Source organism: Colobus angolensis, unplaced genomic scaffold (assembly GCF_000951035.1).
Source record: "Colobus angolensis palliatus isolate OR3802 unplaced genomic scaffold, Cang.pa_1.0 Scaffold61, whole genome shotgun sequence".
Taxonomy (NCBI): Eukaryota; Metazoa; Chordata; class Mammalia; order Primates; family Cercopithecidae; genus Colobus; species Colobus angolensis.
The window spans coordinates 1,951,304-1,969,173 of record NW_012119710.1 but is presented as its reverse complement, the minus strand read 5'-3'; the positions used below and the strand labels follow the sequence as shown (position 1 = coordinate 1,969,173).

At 54.9% G+C, this 17,870-nt stretch overlaps 1 protein-coding gene across 2 annotated transcripts in view; it reads right to left on the bottom strand.

Moving 5' to 3' along the window:
* Positions 1 to 17,870, bottom strand: part of TSPAN18 (tetraspanin 18) — a 166,376-nt gene that overhangs the window by 4,865 nt on the left and 143,641 nt on the right. For both annotated transcript variants that reach the window (XM_011963276.1, XM_011963275.1), the window contains 5 exons: positions 16,970 to 17,164; positions 8,917 to 8,991; positions 7,733 to 7,831; positions 7,080 to 7,262; positions 398 to 481 (listed from right to left, as the gene is read on the bottom strand). In XM_011963276.1, coding sequence (XP_011818666.1) covers positions 398 to 481; positions 7,080 to 7,262; positions 7,733 to 7,831; positions 8,917 to 8,991; positions 16,970 to 17,164 — 636 coding nt within the window. The remainder of the gene's footprint in view (positions 1 to 397; positions 482 to 7,079; positions 7,263 to 7,732; positions 7,832 to 8,916; positions 8,992 to 16,969; positions 17,165 to 17,870) is intronic.

Below are 17,870 nucleotides of genomic sequence, written 5' to 3'. Positions count from 1 at the left end.
ACCTCACAGAGAAAAGGCCTGATCTCGAACCACGGGCTGCAGCCTGTCTTTCAAAGCAGCTGTGCCGATGCCTCTGCAAGCGTGAAATCTCTCTGGACTATGGAGCTGGGGTGGAGGTGAGGATGGGGATTGGGGAGTGGGAGGGAGTGGGTATGACATTCAGGGCCTGCCCATCCCCACTTCTGGGCCATTGGCTCCCATGTTTCACCTCCAGAGTTCAAGAATGACTCTCAGGCAGCAGAGACACAGCCGGACTTACCACCCCATAGTGCCCACAGTGGGGGCCCCTTGGGTCCCAGGTGAAGGAAATGAAGAGGGAGGGAGGCTGGGGGCATCTGCCTAGGCTCCAAGTGAGGCTTCATCCTGGGAAGCGGAAGAAGTGGAGGCCTTTACTTACCTCGATGGCCAGTACCCCGATGGCAAGGGCTCCAGCCAGGTAGACGTAGGTTTCAAAGGTGTTGAGGATCACGGTGTAACAGCCCTTGGAGGGAGGGATGAGAGGTGAAGTTATGGCCAGGGGTGAGAGTCCCGGAGTCAGAGTCAGCATGGGGACTAGGGTTCCTGGCAGGTGTCCCCCAGAGCTCTCACCCTATCACACAGCTGCTGAGACAGGACAGTGGGGAGGGGGTGCAGGGCAGGAGACCCAGAAACAGTGACTTGGCAGCATTGCACCAAAGACCCTCCTTGCCACCCGGCCCCTAAGGTGAGGCAGAGAACTGACAGTGTGCAGGCCATGTCTTATGTCGCTACTACAGTGATTGGAAGATTGGGAAATTTCCCATAAATATCTGAACCTCTGGAGAAATCAGAAGAACCAACAAGGGGAGCTATTCCTTTTCACATCAGCACCATCAGCAGCTGCTGCTGTTTGGATGCAACAGGTGCTCCCTGGGGTCCGCAGGATCCCCCCATCCCATTCCCTATTGTCCCACACCCACTCCCCTACTGTTCCTCGTGACCTGCCTGGCTGCAGGAGTTCTGGTTTTCAGCCACTTCCCCAAGGAAACAGCCCAGCGTTCAAATCCCTGCTCACATGCCACCTCCTTCGGGCAGCTTTCTGAACCAGCCCAGCCCACAGGCTCTGGAGTTAATTCCCATGCTTTCTTTTTTTTTTTTTTTTTTTTTGAGACGGAGTCTCGCTCTGTCGCCCAGGCTGGAGTGCAGTGGCGCGATCTCCTGCCTCAGCCTCCCCAGTAGCTGGGACTACGGGAGCCTGCCACCGCGCCCGGCTAGTTTTTTGTATTTTTTAGTAGAGATGGGGTTTCACCGCGTTAGCCAGGATGGTCTCGATCTCCTGACCTCGTGATCCACCCGTCTCGGCCTCCCAAAGTGCTGGGATTATAGGCTTGAGCCACCGATTTGGATACATATAAACTGAGACAGCGACAGAGATCGAGATCCAGATAGAGACTGAGATAAATAGAGAGGAATGGGGCGTGGCGAGACAGAGAAAAAGCAAGCCAGTGCCAAGCCAGGAGCTGCCAGTCCATGGCTGCTGCCCCCTCTGACCCTGAGCACCTCACACCTCGGTCATCTTCATGTTCATAACTCTCCCCTCCCCCAATGCTGACCACAGAGACTGATGCATGGTACTTGCTTTGAATGACACATATTTTCAAAGTGGGAGAACTTTCCTTCCTTTATAGGAACCTACATATTCTCTGGGCCCAGGCTGAGAACCTGCAAGGGAACAAGTCCCTAGGTGGGGGTGGAGAGATCATGCCCAGCCCTTTTCGGGTGACGGTTGCTATTTCTGGGCTCTGTTGAGACCGGGGATTCCTGGGTGCTCGCATACTCACTTCTGTTGTCCATCATGCAGAAACCCAGCCCCTTTGGCCAAAAGTGGGACTGAGGCTGTACCCAGGCAGGTGGACAGCAGGGCCTGATCTGGGGCTAGTGGCCAGGTGGTGTTCTAGTACCTGCCTGGAGGCTGACCAGGAGCTGGGCCAGGAAGGCCCCCAGAAGCCCTCCCTGGAACCCCATGGAGCAAACAGGATCTATCCAGATAGAAACAGATGCCACCAGCACAACGATCTGGGTCCATGATACTCTCGGGACTGAGTGTGCATGGGAATAATCCGGGAAGTGGTTAGCAATGCAGATCCCAAGGCCTCGCCTCACAGTACTGGGTCAGTGGGTCTGATGTGGAGCCCAGGAATCAGCATTATAGGACGATGCCCAAGGTAATTTCTAGTGACCAGGCTGTGTGTGGCCAGGCTTTGAAAGACCTCAAGCCCAGAGATGACAACAAGGAGAATAGATCTTAATTGAACCTTCAGGCCTTGTCTCTGCTGTGGCACTGGGAGCCCAGTAAAGGGCTGTATGACTGGGATGGAGTCCTAAGGGCAACCCAGGGGTCCCTACCCCAGGCCAGGTCAGGACATCATTGTGGCTGGGGGTCCCTTCAGGGCTGGCCCATCCATTCAGTGAGGCCCAGGGTCCATCCCGGATCTGGCAGTATACCCATGCTGGAGCCCCAAATCCTTTGTTAAGCGATTTTGAAGCATTAGAACCCTAAAATGCAGAACTATCATTGCAAAAAAAACTAACCTGCTCTGCAAGCAAGGAAAGAGAGACGAGTTGCATCGTTTTGGGATCAGCCCTGGCAGGGGACACCTCGGCCCTCCCATCATCCCCTCAGCGTTCCGCGTGCCCGCCAGCCACAGGCACATCATTCCACATCCTGCAGCCCCAACACACACCCTGGGTTTGTGAAGCTCTTTGAGGGGTTTCCCAGACAGGGAACAGCAATGGCCCAGGAGAGTGGTAGCTGGCAATGGTTACACAGGTGAGCCCTGGGGCCTGCCTGCCTGGGGTCCCAGCCAGCGCTGCCACTTGCTTGCTGTGCGACCTTGGGCTATTTACTTCCTCTCTCTATGCCTCAGTTGCTCCATCTATACAATGGGGCCATGTAGATTACCTCATGGGATTGCTGTGAGGATAAAATGAGATACTGCAGGTAAGGCACTTGGAAGAGTGTTGGCAAGTAGCAAACTCTCAATCTCAATCCCTGTTAGGATTACCGTCTGTCTCTCTGTGCCGCTCTCTCAGCATATCCTGAGTGGTGGAAAGTGTCTGAGCATACAGTTGAGTGTTATTGCAATACAATCTCACATGCGCGTGCGCACACACACACACACACACCCCAGAAGGGGACAGGAGCACATCTCTTCTGGAGCATGAAATTGATTTTGAGATGCCTTACCCGGGGAAACTGGCAAGAAGCTGGGGACCTTGTCCAGCAGAGGGAAGCTGAGCCCCGCTCTGTGGCACCTGGGCCTTGACAGCTCATCTCCCCCTATCAGGCTTTGGCACCAAAGACCCTTCAGGCCCCTGGACTCAGCCAGGCAGCCCAGGTTGGCCAATGGAAGCTTCTCAGGAACAGAGACACCCTTGGGGAGGTTGGGGCACACACGAGGAAGGGAAGCCAGGATTTACGCTGAGGGGAATTCCAAATTCCCCGTCTTTCCTCTGTTCTAAAGGGAAAGGGGGCTGGCATGGGCGGCTGGGTTCTCCCTCCTGTGGGCCAGGCCCTGCTGTAGCTCAGAGCTTACATCTATACACCTGGAGGTTGCTTCACTGCCTCCCACCCTCTCCCCCATGACTGTTTCCCCTGTCACCACCCGGTGAGACACATGGCGGGGAGCCTCTCCCCAGCCTTCCACCACAGACTGAGTCCTCTAACCATGTGGGCTGTTGCCAGTGCCATCCTCCCTCTCTGCTGGGTGGGCACATCCCCCACCCCTGCTGCCACCCACAGTCACCCCCCACCTAATCTGACGAGGGCAGCCAGGCCCGGTTGCCACCACAATGGTCACCTACACACGATGCTTCCCACATGTACATCTCCAGCACCAACCCCCTCCAGCTCCACCCCATACACCCAACTGCCCACTGGGCACCTCTGCTCGGCTGTTCCAAAGCCTTTTTTTTTTTTTTGAGATGGAGTCTCACTCTGTTGCCCAGGCTGAAGTGCTGTGGCACGATCTCAGCTCACTGCAACCTCTACCTCCCGGGTTCAAGTGATTCTCCTGCCTCAGACTCCCAAGTAGCTGGGATTATAGGCGCATGCCACCATGCCAGGCTAATTTTTGTATTTTTAGTAGAGATGGGGTTTCTCCATGTTGGCCGGGCTGGTCTTGAACTCCTGACCACAAGTGATCCACCGGCCTCAGCCTCCCAAAGTGTTGGGATTACAGGCATGAGCCACCGTGCCTGGCCTCCAAAGGTTTCTTAGACTCAACATGCCCTAGACTGAATGCAAGATCTTCCCCAAACCAGAAGCCAGTCACTCACTCACTCCTCCTGCCCCTCCTCCAATGAGGACCCATCACGAAGGCTGGTAGATTTTGCCTCCTGAACATTTCTCAGATCCACACACCTGTCTGTCTTTACCGCCATCACCCTGGTCTTACCTGCTGTCCTTTCTCACTGGCACAGTGTAAAAGCCCCCTGTCTACCCAGGTCCACCAATGTGGACCAGAGGGCCATAGAGCAACTAGGATGCCCCTGTGGCCACGCCATGTATCCCTGCACACCTCAGCCCCACCCCAACCCCCACAGCGAACTCAACTTTTCCAATATCCTTGCCAGGGACCTGCCAGCAAAGTCAGAAATGCATCCTGGGGCCGGGCACGGTGGTTCATGCCTGTAATCCCAGCACTTTAGGAAGCCGAGGGGGTGATCATTTGAAGTCAGGAGTTCGAGACCAGCCTGGCCAACATGGTGAAACCCCGGTCTCTACCAAAAAATACAAAAATTAGCTGGGTGTGGTGGCATGTGCCTGTAGTCCCAGCTACTTGAGAGGCTGAGGTGGGAGAATCACTTGAACCCGGGAGGTAGAGGTTGCAGCGAGCCAGGACTGTGCCACTGCACTCCAGCCTGAGCGACAGAGCGAGACTCAGCCTCAAAAAAAAAAAAAAAAAAAAAAAAAAAAAAAATGCATCCTGGGCTTTAAGCAAGGGGGCTTTGGAGAAAAAGACAAATAGAGACAGTCCCACCGTGGCAGGTTTTTAACAGGAAGAAGTGCTCAGGAGGGACGTGAACGTCTCAGCAAAGAAACCCCAGGAGCCAATCTCAGATCCTCAGGAACAACAGAGTCACTGGAAAGAAGGAACGTGGCTGTGCAGGGACCTCTCTGATGAGCTCCGATTTTGAAGACATGCCCAGGAGAGGAAAGGAGATATCCTAACGGAGGATGAATCCAGAAATGGGAAGCACATCTTACACGCAGGACGGGGCCCATGGGAAGCCTCCTAAAAACTTACAAGTAGCATTAGAAGGCTCTAAGTTTGGCTGTTGGCAACGGGCATCTCAAACAACAGCTCCTTCCACAAGTGAGAAATTCACTGGTCTTTCACATAAAACCCTGAGCTCTGGTGGTCACGCTGCACCATGGGACTGTCCACGGCCCAGCCTCCTTCTCTCTGGATGCTCTGCCATCCTAGGGGCCACCTCCCTCTGCCAAGTCCCTGACAGGGAAAAAAGGAGGGGTGGGTACAGCACTTTCTCTTAAGGATGCGACTCAAGTTGCACAAATCACCTCTGCTCGCCTCCTGTTGGTCAGAACTCGGTTACATGGTCTAGCTGCAAGGCAGGCTGGGAAGTGCAGCCTCTAGCTGGTGGTCATGGGGTGTGATAACCATTCTCTTCCCAGGGGAGCGGGGGTGAATGGAACATAGGGGGCAGCCAGCAGCCTCTGCCAACGTATGGAATGTGAAGTCCAGAGAGGGTGTTTTGGCGAAGGCAACGCAGCAGTTAACAGCCCATCTCTACCTGCCATGGAAGCCTGAAACTCCCCTCCCCACCCTGCAGCTGCTCCCCATGGCAGGTCTCTCTGCCCCACGTCCACAGCGGCCTCAACTCAGGGCCCTCATTTCTGTATTGAGCCTCTTTCCCCCAGTGCAGGAAGGCAGGATGATGAGGGACAGAGAGAATATGGCCCTCAGGGCCTCAGGAATCCATGCGGAGGTGCCAGGGCCAGAGGGGCTGAGTTCCTGGGGCAGAGCTGAGGCTGGAAAGGGCCCGCCAGAGCCCCAGGACCCAGGCCTCTGCTCACTGTCACCTCCTCTGGGACTTTGCAAATTCTGCCTTGAGCCCCCGCCCAAGGCCCATTCTAGCCCCTCATCTGTGGGGTGTTATTTCTTCGCAGCAATCATGACCATGTGAAATGATTACTTCTCGTTTGTTTGCTGCTTGTTCATCTTGCACTTCCTCTGAGATCGTGAGCCTCGAAGGAACAGAGGCCTTGTCTTCCTGTTCCCTGCTGTGTGTCTTGCATCTGGAACTCTCCATGAGATCCTCATTAAAGTCTTACTCAAGCAAGGGCCCAGGGCCCAGGCTTAGATCATCCTCATCCTCTCCCTCACTCTCTTCCTACCTAGCCTGGTCACACACCACACTGGCAGGGTGGGGGCTGGTCGGTAGGAAGAAGGGGATTAAGAGCAAGGGCATTGTGAACTCGTGCGGGAGTGTGGGCAGGAGGTACACAAATCCAGGCCCTCATCTTCCCTAAAAATGGCACGTGCAGGAAGGGAAAGGGTTTCTTCCAAGGCTGAGAGGAAGACCACAGGCTGCAAGAGAACCAGAAAAGTCTAGGAGCTTCTCTAACCTTGGAGAGTCAGGTCAAGGAGACGTTGCTCCCTTAGGGCAGCCCCAAATGGCAAATGAGAGCTTCCTCCAAAATACCGTGCATGGCTAAGAAGGGCCCCCCATTGTGTAATTCTTGTTCTCTCCCCCTCCCTCCCTTTGGACCTGCATTATCAGAAACTCGGGAAACACTGGAAAACTCCTACTTACCCCTTAGCCCCAGCCCAAATGCCCACTCCAGCCTCAGACCATCTGCCACTGTCATCCTTCCCCATTTTGGTTGGATCTCAGGGGCTTGGGCAGAGCCTCCATCAGCCCCTGTTCAGGTGCAGGCATCCCATATCACAGCCAACACTTCCCTGGGATTCCCTCTGGGAATCAGACCCTCTGGGGTAGCTTCAGACCCTCTGGGGTGATAGCACCTCCCACCCAGCTCTGGCCACCCAAGTTCCGACAGACCCACTCCCCTGTCTGCAGAGCAGGGCTGGTACCTGTTTGTTTAGGAACAGGCTCCTTCCCAGGAGGCACTCCTCCCGGCTCAGCAGGACCCCGTCCCGACTTTGGGGTTCCCTCCGGCAGCAGGCCTCTGGCACCTCTTCACTGTCCAGGGTCAGGAGTCGAAACACAGATGCAAACTTAAAATCTTCAGGCCCGTTGACCCCGCAGCAACCAAACTAGGGGGAGATCCCAGAGAAGGGTCTGGTGGGCAGGAGAAGGACACAGGGGCAGGGACAGAGAAAGACAGACCACCTCTGCAAAGGAGTGGCATCAGAAGACTGGGCATGGGCTGGCTTCACCTGTCCCCACTGTGTGACCATGAGAAAGCCACTCAGCTTCTCTGGGCCTTCGATGTCCTCATCTCTATAACGGGGTGGTAGTAACAATTCCTACCTCACCAGGCACTTAGCCCTCCATAAACAGTTGCTCTGGTTATTATCATCATCATAATGACCATTGCTTGGGGAGCCAAGACAGGGATAGCAAACAGGTTTCATCCCAAATATGGACCGTGATCAAGTGTGCCTGGAATGCTGCGTGGATGCTGATTCCAAGGCCAGGTCTGATTACTGATGCCTGGCGTGGGCACGTGAACACTGGGCATCGTGGCTCTGAATGTTCACAGCCTCTTTGGGGGGTCGCTCACTGTGATCATGACCGAGTTCCAGGTGGCGGAGAAGACATCCGTGTCGTTATTGCCCTGGTAGTGCTTGGTGAGCTCCTTGGTGAAGAATTCTCGGGTGAGCTGGGGGCAGAGGGAGAAGATGGGCTGAGGCCTGGCAGTTGGGTGAGGCCCCCACCCTCCCTCGTCTCTCCATCCACCTGCTTGGGAGTTGGGGGAATCAGAGCTAGGGGCTCTGCATCCTGGTACCAGGCCCCCTGGGATTCTCCTAAACCACCAACTTGGGGCAGTCTCCTTACCCCCAAGGTAGAAACGAAGGCTATACACATGCACACCTCATGGAGCCGAGGTCAGGGCGCACTGAGGACCTCGCTCTGCCTGCAGCTCTGCCCAGAGGGAGGGCTTATCTGGGCGGGGAGTTTGCCCCTCATCCCACCCCTTCCACACTGAGCTGTTCCCCAGACAGAGCCAAGCAGACGCCCTGGGTCCCAGGCCCTGAAGAAGCTACAGGACCAGGCAAGAAGTCTTTGTACATCAATTTCGAGAAGAGTCCTTCTCAGTTTCTCTCAAAACATTCTCCTTCCCTCCTGCTGCAGCGAAAGGCGAGGGCCCTGGGTGGTGCTTAGCAGAGGAGATCATCTGGGCACATTTGTCTGCCCACAGGCTGTGGTGGCCTCCTCCTCTGCTCCGTGCTGACCACCCTCCCCGCCTGCCTCCTCTACCCCAGGGCCATCTTGTGTCTCCTGTTCCATTGCCCCTCCTCCCCTCTCATCTTTCCCCCTCCCCCGCCCCAGTCTCCCTTTGGCTATTGCCTGGCTCTTGTCAAAACTCAGGGGAGGCAGCTGGCAGGCTGGAACTTGGTGGCCTGTGAGGCTAAGGTACCCAGGAGGATACCAGCCAGGGCCTCCTCCGAGAGCAGTCTGCCCTGTGCTCCTACATTCCAGGGCTTGGGAGAGACTCTCTGACTATTCTTACGGGGTTGTACCAGATGCTTTGGGAGCAGAGAAAAGCCCTTGCAGGAACAGGCTTACTGGGGTCTCTCTCTGGCCTGCGGGGGCCTTGCCAGGTGGGTGGGGCCATGACTTGGGCTGGAAGCGCCAGATGAGAGGCTGCCCACTCTCTGAGACCCTTCAATGAGGGGAGAAGCCAGACCTGAATGGCCACCAATCTCTTGCTGATAGCAGGAGGCGGGAAAGCCTGGTACGTACATTTTCCCTGAAGATGAAGGCCAGGATGGCTGCTGAGAGCTCCGCCAGGAAGATGATCAGGATGAACAGGAAGAACTGCAGGGAGAGGAACAGGCTTGTGAGCTCAGAGGGCAGGCAGGGGATGGGGCGGCCACTGGCCAATGCAGTCGTCCACCTGTCACACCAGTGATGCACTATACTCATTTTGTAAGATTAAGACACTCCACTGCTATCAGTCAGACATTTTTCATAACACACCAGTGATTCCTCCTTGGAGTCAACAGGATTGCGATCAAAATATGAAAAGAATAAACAAATATATACATTCCATGCAAATGGTACCCTTAGAGAGGCTCCTTGTACAGTGCGTAGCGTGAACAACCCTACTCAGCCTCCCTGGAAGGAGATCGCTGATGAAACCCATTTGAGCCCATTCTGGGTAAATTTCCTTCTCTGTGGGTTGTACGGGCTGTGAGAATCCTGAGTGCCTTGGGGATCCGCAGCTGGATTTCCCCACCTTGCCAGCCCCAGGGCCACCTCTCCCTGCCCCACTGCCTCTGGTTCCCAAGTGGGGAGGTCACATTAACCTTCAGCCAAAATCCAAGGAATAAGATTGGAGGGGAGGTGGTATGACCAAATCTCAACACCCAGGGGCCAGGAGGTGGCTATCTAACACAGGCTTCTGCTGCACTGACTGAATGTGATGTTCCCTGAACGAACCACAGCGCCTCTCATTTCGGGGACCTCGAATGAGGCTGTATTACCTCTGCCAGGAAGGCACTGCCCTTCGTTGCCTACCAGTTCTGCATTTCTCCAGATCAGGTGAAGCCCCAGCCCCTCTCCTGAGCTCTCCCACAGCACAGTGCCCGGTAGAGGTGCCCGCACGGCATTAGCACAGGGGCTGTCACTCAGTGCGCTGCCTGCTCAGATGTCTGGGTCAGCACAGGTGCTGACGCAGGACTCTTAGATGGATGAATGAGCCCAGGGTGAAGCACTCGCCTTCAACGAAGGCCCTGTGATCTGCCACATCACCCGCCCTGGTCATTGTGCGGGTTCCTTTGGGCTGAGAGCTGTCAACAGAAGAAACTGGCTTTGCCTTCATTACTCAGCATAGCTGGTGCCCTCGACAAAGTCCACTGTCACCCTAGCTGGAAACCACCAGCAGAGGACTTTATCCCTGGCACACACAGAGACTGGTTCTTCCATGCCCTCCCAGGCACCTAGGCAGCGGCCAGACCTGCTCTCTGGGGTCCCAGTCGTCAGGACTGCCTGCCTGCCCCTGATGTGCCAGGCTGGAAGGAGGCAAAGGGTGTTGGGCTTCAAGTCAGGACACCTCAGGGCCCGCCTTGTCTGTCCTCGCGTGTCATGGGACAATCACTCAAACAAACCCCTTCGAGCCTCAGTTTTCTTGCCAGAAAAATGGGGATGTGGAGACCCACTTCCAGGGGTTCCCTGTGGGGAATCACGAGGAATCTGGAAAGCCTTTCCTCTGTTGGAAATGAGCCCAAGCTAAGCTTGGCACTGGGCTGTCTTGTGCAGAGGGGCAGCGAATGTGGGCCACGAGCAGGCTCCTCTGTGACCTCCTAGGCCCGGCTCCTGGTGATGCACTGGCCTCCTCGCAGATGCTCTGTGGGCTGCTCACAACACCTTTAGGCGTCTCTCTCCCGGAATGTGCCTCTTGTGGTCAGAGGAAGATTTCTGTCACTTTATCCCCACCCCAGGGAGACCCCAGTCCAATTCCCTCCCTGACTCCAGTACCTACAGCGGCTGCCTTCTAGAGGACCTGAGGCTTCTCCAAACTGCGTGGGCCGGGGACCACCTTAGTGAGAGCCGCGGGAGGGCTGTAGAATCTGTCCATTCAGCACACGGACATAAAACATCTCCGAGGCCTGGCAGGCGGGTTTTAGTTGTTTTAAATGTCCAAACCTAAGGAGGGCCCCTTGCTTCAGCAGAGCAGCCAGCCTGCGGCGGGGATGTGTCACTCCTCACTCCTGCATTTTGCTGGCTGGCCTCTGTCCCCAGCCACCACGTCAAGTCTGCTTCAGCCCTCAGATGCACCGTGGGCGCCTGAGCCCCTGAGGTCTCACTGGGCTCCAGCCGCTCCGACCTAGGCTTCTGTTCTCACAGGGGACTGCCGGGCACCGGACGCTGTTCTCACGGTCTCTTTTCTGTGTAGTTTCCCCCTTTTCGAAGTTGAGGAAGCCGCAGCTGGAGAAGGGAAATGACTACTCCACAGGTGCAGAGCTCTTCGGAGCTTTGCAGAGAGAATGCTTCCCTCCTGGCCCCGCTGCCTTTTCAGAGCGCCAGGCTGCGTCTGCTCCCTGATGCAGGGTGTGGCTCGGGCATTGCTCTGTCACTGTCTCTTCTGAGCCCAGGAGTCTGCCTCCACAGGTCAGCAGGGTCTGCTGGGTGGCCTGCCTGGCACATCCGGATGAGGGACACCAGGCCAGATGCTCGTGTGCTCCCTGAAGAGGGGGCTGACCTCCAGCTGAGGTCAGGGAGCAGAGTTCCCCAACCAGAGCGGAGTGTGATGAGGGTGGGGCGGGGGGAACCTCCTGTGCCCCAGGTCACAATGCCCATGGTCCATTCTGCCACTCCGACAATTCTCATTTCCAGGAGGATGGGGGGCTCTGGGTTCAGTGGCCGCTGAGTGATGTGTTTTCTGCCTCTGCAGCCTCACCTCCCCTGTGACAGTGACGGAGGCCGCTGGCAGGGATCCTGGCACTTCCATTTGACTGGTGATGGATGGCCATCCACTTCCATTACACGGGGCCTCTATGAGGAGCCCCTCCCTGCCCTCTGTCCTCTCACTGGAGCTACTGGCAGATCCCCAGGCTGGCAAGGAGCAGCCTCGGAAATGGTTTCCATCCACGGCAATGAGCTGGAGCTGGCGTGCCCACCAGCCTCGGCCTGGACAGTGATCAATAATGGACGAAGCAGATCGCAAGCCTCGTGCACTCTGCGTGCCCGTCACTCCGGGACGTGTGTGTGCCGTCCAGGATGACTGCACATGGCTTCCACGAGGTAATGCAGGTGCAGTGCTTCTCGCAAGACTGGCATGACATGACAGCTGCTCAGATGGTTACTTAGAGTCCAGAGGAAGCACACCCTTCCCGAAGACAAGCGCTGGTGTGGGCGGCTCTGGAAAAACAGCAATAGCTACCTGCTGAGTCCTTGCTACCCAGACACTGTGGATCTTACATGGATCATCTCATCAAGCCCTCTCATCTATTGAGACAGACGCTGTTATCGGCAACACCCCCATTTTACTGACAGGGGATTGTGGCTGAGAGGAGCAGTACTTGGCCCAAGCTGGCACAGCTGGTGGGTAGTAGCTCTGGGACTTCGCCCCAAGAACTCTGATTGCAGAACACAGCCTCTCATCACCGTGTTATCCTGGAAGCCACGGGAGCCTCGAGGTCTTACGGTTTCCACACGGCCTGCAAAGCCTCCTGAGGCTCAGCACCAATGCTTCTAGTTTCCCATGTATAGAGTGCTTAGGCATCCCACAAACAGAGCCAAGCAAAACATGCATTTCCCACTGGTTCACGAATGCAACACTACTGCTGGGAAGGAAGTGTGATTATCCTCATTTTATATAGGAGGACTCTAAGGTTCCGAGTGGTTAAGTGAGCAGCCCCAGGTCATACAGCCAGGAAATGGCAGAGCAGGAGTTAGAGCCTGGGCTTTTCTGACTCCAAAGTCTATGCACTTAGCCAAACCTCTGATACCACCTCCTCTCTGTTCCTTGGCTCCAGGGCTTTTTATTGAGCACCTGCTCCGTGCCAGGCACTGTGCTAGGTATTGGCAAATAAATGCATACAAGGCAGACTCAGTCCCCATCTTCATGGAGTTTCCATTGAGCTGAAGCATCAGGAGATGAGATATAAAAATAAATCTAGGAAGCCGTGGACTGGAGGAAGTGGGCCTTCCCAGGCACAGGGCCTGGGCGTGACTTGAGTATGTGGGAGTGTGAATCAAAGTGCAAGGCCGCGGTGCCCACATCAGTCACAATGCCACTTCTGCCAACTCGCCCTTCTCCAGCATGAAAATGTCATCCTGCTTAAGACAGTTTACCAGTGTTAAAGTCCTTTGGGGAATTCTCCTGGACCCAGACATTCTTGGGGCTTCCCCTCATCAAGGCCTTTCCCAGGGTTTGCATCCCATTTGCCTAAGGACACAATTGTCAGCCATTCCTGATCCTCTAATTTGCATCACTTTCCCTAGGATGGAAAAATTAGCAAAGGGGAGGAAACTGCTATGTTGCCTAGTTGGGAATATTTCCAGGCTTTTCTAACCCATCTGCGTATAGGCAATGTCTGCTCACAGTTCCCCTGTCTAATAAATATTTACCAAATTTACATACCGCATGTACAATTCAGCTCATTTATCTTTACTGAATAGACTCATCTCTTTTTGCTGTTCTTTTTTCCAGTTGAGCTTGCCTTCATTATAAAATACTTTTAAAATTAGAATTTTAAAATAAGTTGGTTTAAAAAATCCTTGAAATACTCAAAGGTGAGTAAGTAGGAAAAAGGGATGCCACAAATTTTCAATAGGAGGCTGAGACTGTCCTATTGCATGTGAGTGCTATCATACTGATCAATGCAAGTATTTGGAAAATGGATCTTTAGATAGATAAATTGATCACAGGGTGGTCTGGTCATTAGACTGATTGGCCCCAGGCCCTGTGGGACTTCAGTTTCAGAGCAGAGGGAAGGGGACCGCCAGCTCCATCTCAAGGCTTCCTTGCTTTGCAAGCCTTTGAGCCAGGTTTCCTGGACTGACTAAAGTCACTCTTTTGGCCCCTCTCAAGACAAGCCTTTTCTCCTTTCCAACAGGCTGGGAAGGCAGTGAAAGGCTTCTAGAAGGATCCCAGAAGCTGCCAGGGGTGAGGCTCCATGCCCTCTTCCATTGGAACCACCACACAGTTAGGTCCGGGTTCAGCCAGGAAGGGAGAAGTGGGTTTTTTTATTTTTTAGGGCATAAACCTTTTTGAAAACCTTCCAGAAATTTTGGTGCCTTTCTCTGGAAATACTCACAGAACCCCCCAACCCCCATGCAGGCAACACACATGGACACACAACACACATGTGCACACACAGGCACATGTCCACATGCATACATATGTGCACCCATGCACGCACGACACCCACGCACGCATAACACCCACGCACATGTAACACCCATGCATGCCTAACACCCATGCACATACAACACCCATGCATAAAGCAATGCACACATGTAAACACAAGCACACACAATAGAACACAACATACATGTACATACAACACACATGCAAACACACATGAGTATGCACACAATCCACGTATATACAATACACATAAACAGGCCCTGCCATAACATTTTGCACATAGTTTTGGGTAAATTTTGGAGTCCATTCCAGGTTAGGGGCCTGTGGACGGCCCTGGTCTGGGAGCCAGAAGACCTTGATCCAAGCGTCCTCTGCCTCTGACCCACACTGTGACCTCAGGCTTGTGTGGGCGGGGTCTTAGAGAGGGGAGGGCAAGCAGAGGAAGTAGAGAGAGAGAGACAGGGAAACGGGGAACGGAGAGATCAGGACAGAGACAAGGAAAGAGTGTAGGAATAAAAACAGAGATCAAGAGAAGGACAAGGCCAAGTGTGTTCGTGCCCGCCTGGAATCCCAACACTTTGGGAGGCCGAGTGGTGGATCTCTTGAGCCCAGGAGTTCAAAACCAGCCTGAGCAACATGGCAAAACCTTGTCTCTACAAAAAAATACAAAAATTAGCTGGGTGTGGCGGTATGTGCCTGTGGTCCCAGCTACTCAGGAGGCTGAGGTGGGAGGATCACTTGAGGCTAGGAGGTGGAGGCTGCAGTGAGCTGAGATCACACCGCTGCACACCAGCTTGGGCCACAGACTGAGACCCTGTCAAAAAAAAAGAAAGGACAGAGATGGAAAGGACAGAGGCAGAGAGGAAAGAAAGGGAGCTACACAGAGATAGGCAGAAGGAAGGGGGACAAAGGGAGAGACGGGGTCGGGAGCGGAGGGGAAGGATCTGCCATCAGGCCTTGTCGAAGGGCCCCCAGCCTGGCAGCCAGGATCAGCTCTCTCGGGAGGATCGTGGACACATTTCCTATCCCTGGGTCTCAGTCCTGCCTCCCATAGCATGGGGGGGAGGACGTCCTCGGGTGGCTGGCAGGTTTGCAGGCAGCCACTTACTGGAGCAGACTGGAGCTGCCCCAGCCTGGTCCCAGCCAAGAACACCAGCCTGGCTTCCTGTCTTGGCTTCAGAGCCGAGCCCATTAACAATGAATGAGCCCCTGGGGGCCGAGGTGAGGAGGGGGAAAGGGAGGCTGGATGTGTCCTGGGACCCATATCCCAGCTCCTTTTAAAGTCTCCTCGGGCTCCCCAGCCAAGACTTCTGCAAGCACCGTGACAAGCAGTAGAGAACTGTCCACCAGGGGGCGCTCACAGTTTTTTCTTTGTTTCGCTTCAAATGAAGTCTGCAGTGTTTGCGCTGTTGTAGGACACACGGGCCCAAGGCTCCCTGTCACTCATTTCGCAGCTGACTTCACTTCCTTTGCATGGGGGGCATCTCACCGGGACATGAATGGGGCCGTGCAGCGTGCTGTCATCTGGGGAGGAGGTATGGTGCTAGGTCTCTCCTCCCAGCACTGCTGGTGCTGGCTTATCCACAGAATTTTGCAAGGGAGCCCTCCAGCCAACCAGCCCACGTCTCCCTGTCATTTAACTCTGCCCACGAATTTTCACACGAGGAGCATCCGCAAATTGACCCAGCCACATCCACACTTCTTTAAACACGGCTGTTTTTAACTTACCCTGTAGCAGGACTGGGCTCAGCCCAGAAGTTCTCCAAGTCCAGGACTTCTTAGAGGAGAGAAGACCCACCCACCGAGCACAGGAAAGCAGGTGGAGACCCCAAGCACCACCGCCCGTGGGAATCCAGGAGACTAGAGAACTAGAGACGCACTGCCTGTCTGGTTTGGCTGTGATCTATAGCTGAGCTGGCCAGCCCACCATTCAACAAGAAGACTCGGCTGATCTCTGGGAGGCTGCTCTCTAGGAGGTCGGGGAACTAGACAGGAGCCGCACCCTTAGGGGAGGGAGCAGGGAGAACACTCAAACCAGGCCTGCCCGCTGCCCAGCTCATCCGCACAGCTCGGCTGCCTCCCCTGTGCCTGTCTGTGAGGGAGGGGACCATAGCTCCTGGTTCCCGACGCATCTTCAGCACCCAGTGAACTATATGCGCATGACAGGAGTTCAAGGGCTATTTACTTGATGACTAAGTAACCTTCAGAGGCCATATCATACCTACTTCAGAACTGGATATCTACAAGGGGAAGGCCTCATCCACTAGCCATCTTAGCGATGTTACTAAGGAATTATATATTAGAGTTTTTAATAGCAAGCAAGTGGAAAAACATCAAGGTCAATGTCAGTGCTCTCAGTTGACCACGCCTTGGAGACGCCTGGTTGTTCAGACCTGGACGCAAGGCTCCCTCCACCTGGGCCAGCTCACCTACTGCAGGCGCGGGCCCGGCAAAAAAGCAGACTCTGGAAGCTGGGGCCACCAAGGCAAATGGAAAAGGCTGGGGACCATCCCACCCTGGAGGTGGGCCTATGTGGCACAAACCTCATTCTGAGTTTCCTGGCATGTGGATACAGACTAGGTGTGCGTTAAGCCAAGGGTCCTGGCTTGTCTGCAGGAAAGCAACCAAGTGAAGTGGGAAAGAGGCAGGGCTGCCCCAGGGAAAAAAACAGGTCCCAAAGGCATGGGAAGAGGCAGCCTGAAGCACTACAAGGGTCCTAGCCTAGTGTCTGTTTCATTCCCTCTGCCGCCAACTCCATGGGACTCTGGGCAAGTCGCTGAGCATCTCAAGGTTTTAGGACTATTGACGACCGAATGAGTGTGGTCAGATGTGCTCATCTCCACGATCCCTTCTTTGACAGCCCGCCTCCAGTTTGGGAAGCACTGGTCTGAATGGAAGCCAGGCAGGGCCTGGGAGTCTGCAGCCAATCCCCGACACCCCTCAGAGCACCCATGGGTGGGGTGGGGCTGGGGTACTCACAAATAGCAGCAGACACTTGTTCTCACGGACGGCCCCGCAGCAGCCCAGGAAGCCGAGCAGAAAGAGCAGGCCCCCCATGGCCAGGAGGATGTAGGCACCCGTGAGGAGCAGCGGATTGGCAGCCACGATCTCCCGGAAGCCGGTGGGGTCCACCATGACCCAGATGCCGATGGCCAGCAGGCAGGCCCCGCCCAGCTGCTCGGGCCAGTGGAGGAGTTGGGAGGAGAAATAGGCAGAAAGGGAGGTTAGGCATTTCTGACCCACCACTGCCCTGAGCCAGCCCCAGGGTCGGAGGCGTCAAGCACTAGGTGAGCCAGGCAGGAATTCATCTGCAGCGAGAGCCAGTGAGTCCCAGCCGCACCTTGAATTGCTTGGAATTTTTCTAGCTGCCGTGACCTTAAGTGCAACACGCATCCTCTAAATCCAATTTCTGACCCAGGCCCTACCTGGGGCTGCTGAGAAATGTATCATATACAGGCTATTTGCCAATTTTATCTTCTCCTGAAATGTCAGACCTGTAGGATTAGGAGGTCATCTAGTCCAGCCCTCTGATTCCACACAGAGGGGGCCAACAACTTGCTAAAGGTCACACAGCAAGTTCATGGCAGAGTCAGAGATGCCTTCTGGTCGCAGCCCCCCTGACTCCAGCCTCAACACCCTAAACAAAGGTCCATGAACATGCTCTGAGTGAGCCCTATGCTGTGTTTGCACCACCCATGCTAGGGGCTGGGAAAACACAAACCAAGTCATGGTCATTGTGCCCCACAGGACTCTCAGTGAGGTTTCAACCTGAGAGTGGGCTCCCCTCTCTCAAATCCATGGCTCAAAAGCCTTCTTATTTATGTCTCCATCAACCTGGGCTCCCTGTGCCTTATTTATCTTTGGAAAGAGGTAGCATAGT